The 2256-nt window shown below is 58.5% G+C and overlaps 1 protein-coding gene across 1 annotated transcript in view; it reads right to left on the reverse strand.

Moving 5' to 3' along the window:
* Positions 1-482: 482 nt before the first annotated feature.
* LOC109386172 (paxillin-like) overlaps positions 483-2256 on the reverse strand; it is an 11979-nt gene continuing 10205 nt past the window's right edge. The window contains exons 2-5 of the mRNA XM_019649094.1: positions 1805-2031; positions 1397-1512; positions 829-965; positions 483-715 (exon numbers count right to left, since the gene is read on the reverse strand). Of these exons, the coding sequence (XP_019504639.1) occupies positions 510-715; positions 829-965; positions 1397-1512; positions 1805-2031 (686 nt within the window). The 3' untranslated portion in view covers positions 483-509. The remainder of the gene's footprint in view (positions 716-828; positions 966-1396; positions 1513-1804; positions 2032-2256) is intronic.

Below are 2256 nucleotides of genomic sequence, written 5' to 3' on the forward strand. Positions count from 1 at the left end.
CTCTGCAAGTGCATGTGCGATTGTTCCAAAGACAGGGTCACACTGAGATGAGCTAACATTTAGAAAGCACTTACCGTGTACATCATGTGCTATGAGCCAGGAACCATTCAATGCGCTTTACATGTATGGTTGGTTCTCACCCCTGTTGAGGCGGGTGGCCTTAATCCCATTTTACAGATTGGAAAACTAAGGCTTGAGAGATGACACTTGATAAGGGCGGCCCCAAGGTTTGAACCCTATTGTGTGGCTCCAAAGCCTGTGTTGACAGCTATTAAGCTGCAGGCGCCCTCAGCATGCACAATGTCTGTCTTTTCTAATGGATGGCAGGCTTGCTGAAGGCAGGAATGGAACCCATGTGCCTCCCCACTATCCCCCAGTGCCTAGTGCAGGGCCTGGTAGACAACAGGGACTTGTGGAGGGAATGGGTGACAAGGGGGCTAAGTGGGCAGACACTGAGCATGGGCACTGGCTGGATGAGACCTCCCTGCCTGGGCGAGCCCTGTGAATACTCACACAGGGCTGGGCACGGAGCTCTCCAGTTCATCCAGGAGACTCTCCACGCTGGGCCGCACGTCCTCCAGGCCCCGGCCCCCGTTCCGCTTGGGCTTCTCTTTCATCAGGGGCCCAGGTTTGCCGCCCAGTAGGCTGTTATTCTCTGGGATGCCATAGTGGGAGCTCAGAGCCCCAGGCAGCAGGGGGCTTGAGTTGGCCTCATCTAGGGAGAGGGAGAGAGAAAGGCTGCTCAACCCTGAGCTCTCTGGGGATCCAGAAACCAGAGGGCGGGCCTGGGGACCGGGCAGGCCCCTGCCCCCAGGGACCCAGGCCTACCTGTAGAGAAGCCTGGGGGGTTATGCTGCACAGCGTTCAGCTCCAGCAGCAGGCGGTCAAGTTCAGAAAGGTTGCTGCCCAGGGAGGAGCTCATCACGGTGGGTGAAGGCTCAGTTGACTTTTGCTTGTTGGGGAAACTTTGAGAGACAAAGGGAAGACCACAGTGAGAGACGTTCCGCAGCTTTAGTGACTCCCGAATTCTTCAGAAAAAGGTGAAGGGGATAGAGGTCTCCCCCAGCAAGAGGACAGAGAGTGGAGAAGGGATGTGGTAAGAAGATGGGAGGAAGGAAGTCTTGCTTCAGTTCCTCAGCTACATGGGGTAACGTGACAGCTGCTACAGGGAGATGGCAGCAGATGGCAGTGATAATGCCATTGGGCCAATCAAGAGGCATTATGAGCTGGCCAGGAGCCTCAGGGCCTTCTGCAGTTTAGCCCATTGACCCCTGAGGCAGAACAGCCACTGGCCGTGGCCATGTCTGATCCCTGGCCTCAGCTGCCTCCAGCCCCACTGGTCCCTGGGATTTCCAAGCCGGAGGGAAAGGTGCGCAGGCAGGGGCTGGGGCAGTACCTGTAGACGTGCTCTTCTTCACCGGCTCGGGGACATGGAGGGCCGCCGCCGTCCTGGGGGATGGAGGCACTGGGTGTTTTGGCACCGGGGCCGTACGCAGGCGTCGGGGACTGAGGCTACAGGAAGATAAGTGCTCAGAGCCTTCCCGGGGGGAGGAAAAGGAACAGCCCGAGTCACCCCCAGGAGGCTGCTGCTCACCAGGGAATTTCCACACTCTGGCTGGAGACAGGTGATTAACACTTGGTCACTGCCCCCCCTTCACGTGGCTTCTGGTGGAGACAGCTGGGTGTTTCCTGGCCCCTCTCCCCTTCCTCTGAGCCCACTCCTCCCCTGAATCCCCGAGCTGCTGCCGGATAAGCTCCTTTAGCTCCAAAGCCTCTGGGGGCTACAGCCCCTGTCTCGACCTACCTGCTGGTGGATGAATCGGGAGGCGCTGGGCTGCCACTGGTCTAAGGAGTCAAGAATGGTGCCATTGAGGGCCTCGCTGGACGGGGGTGGGGGGACAGGGGGTGGCACAGCAATCTCCTGGTATGTGTGGTTTCCAGTTGGGTAGGAGTAGGGGGTCTCCTCAGACAAGAACACGGGCCGTTTGGAGATGTGGGAGGTGGTGGACTCCAAGTCCTCCAGCAGGGCGTCTGCAGAGAGAAGACACCGGGAGTGGGTAAGAACCAGGGATCCTGGAAAGAACTCTCCAATGGCAGTGCCCTCCTTTCCTGCGCTCAAGTGTTAATGAGTTCTGAGCACCTGCCCCGCCCACTGGAAAAATGACCAGCCTCAGGTCAGGAAGATACCAGCCCAGCCCAGCCTGGCTAAGAACCAGCTCCCAAAGCTGACCTCTCACCCCAGCCCCTGACTGAAGG

Source organism: Hipposideros armiger, unplaced genomic scaffold (assembly GCF_001890085.2).
Source record: "Hipposideros armiger isolate ML-2016 unplaced genomic scaffold, ASM189008v1 scaffold_129, whole genome shotgun sequence".
NCBI lineage: Eukaryota > Metazoa > Chordata > Mammalia > Chiroptera > Hipposideridae > Hipposideros > Hipposideros armiger.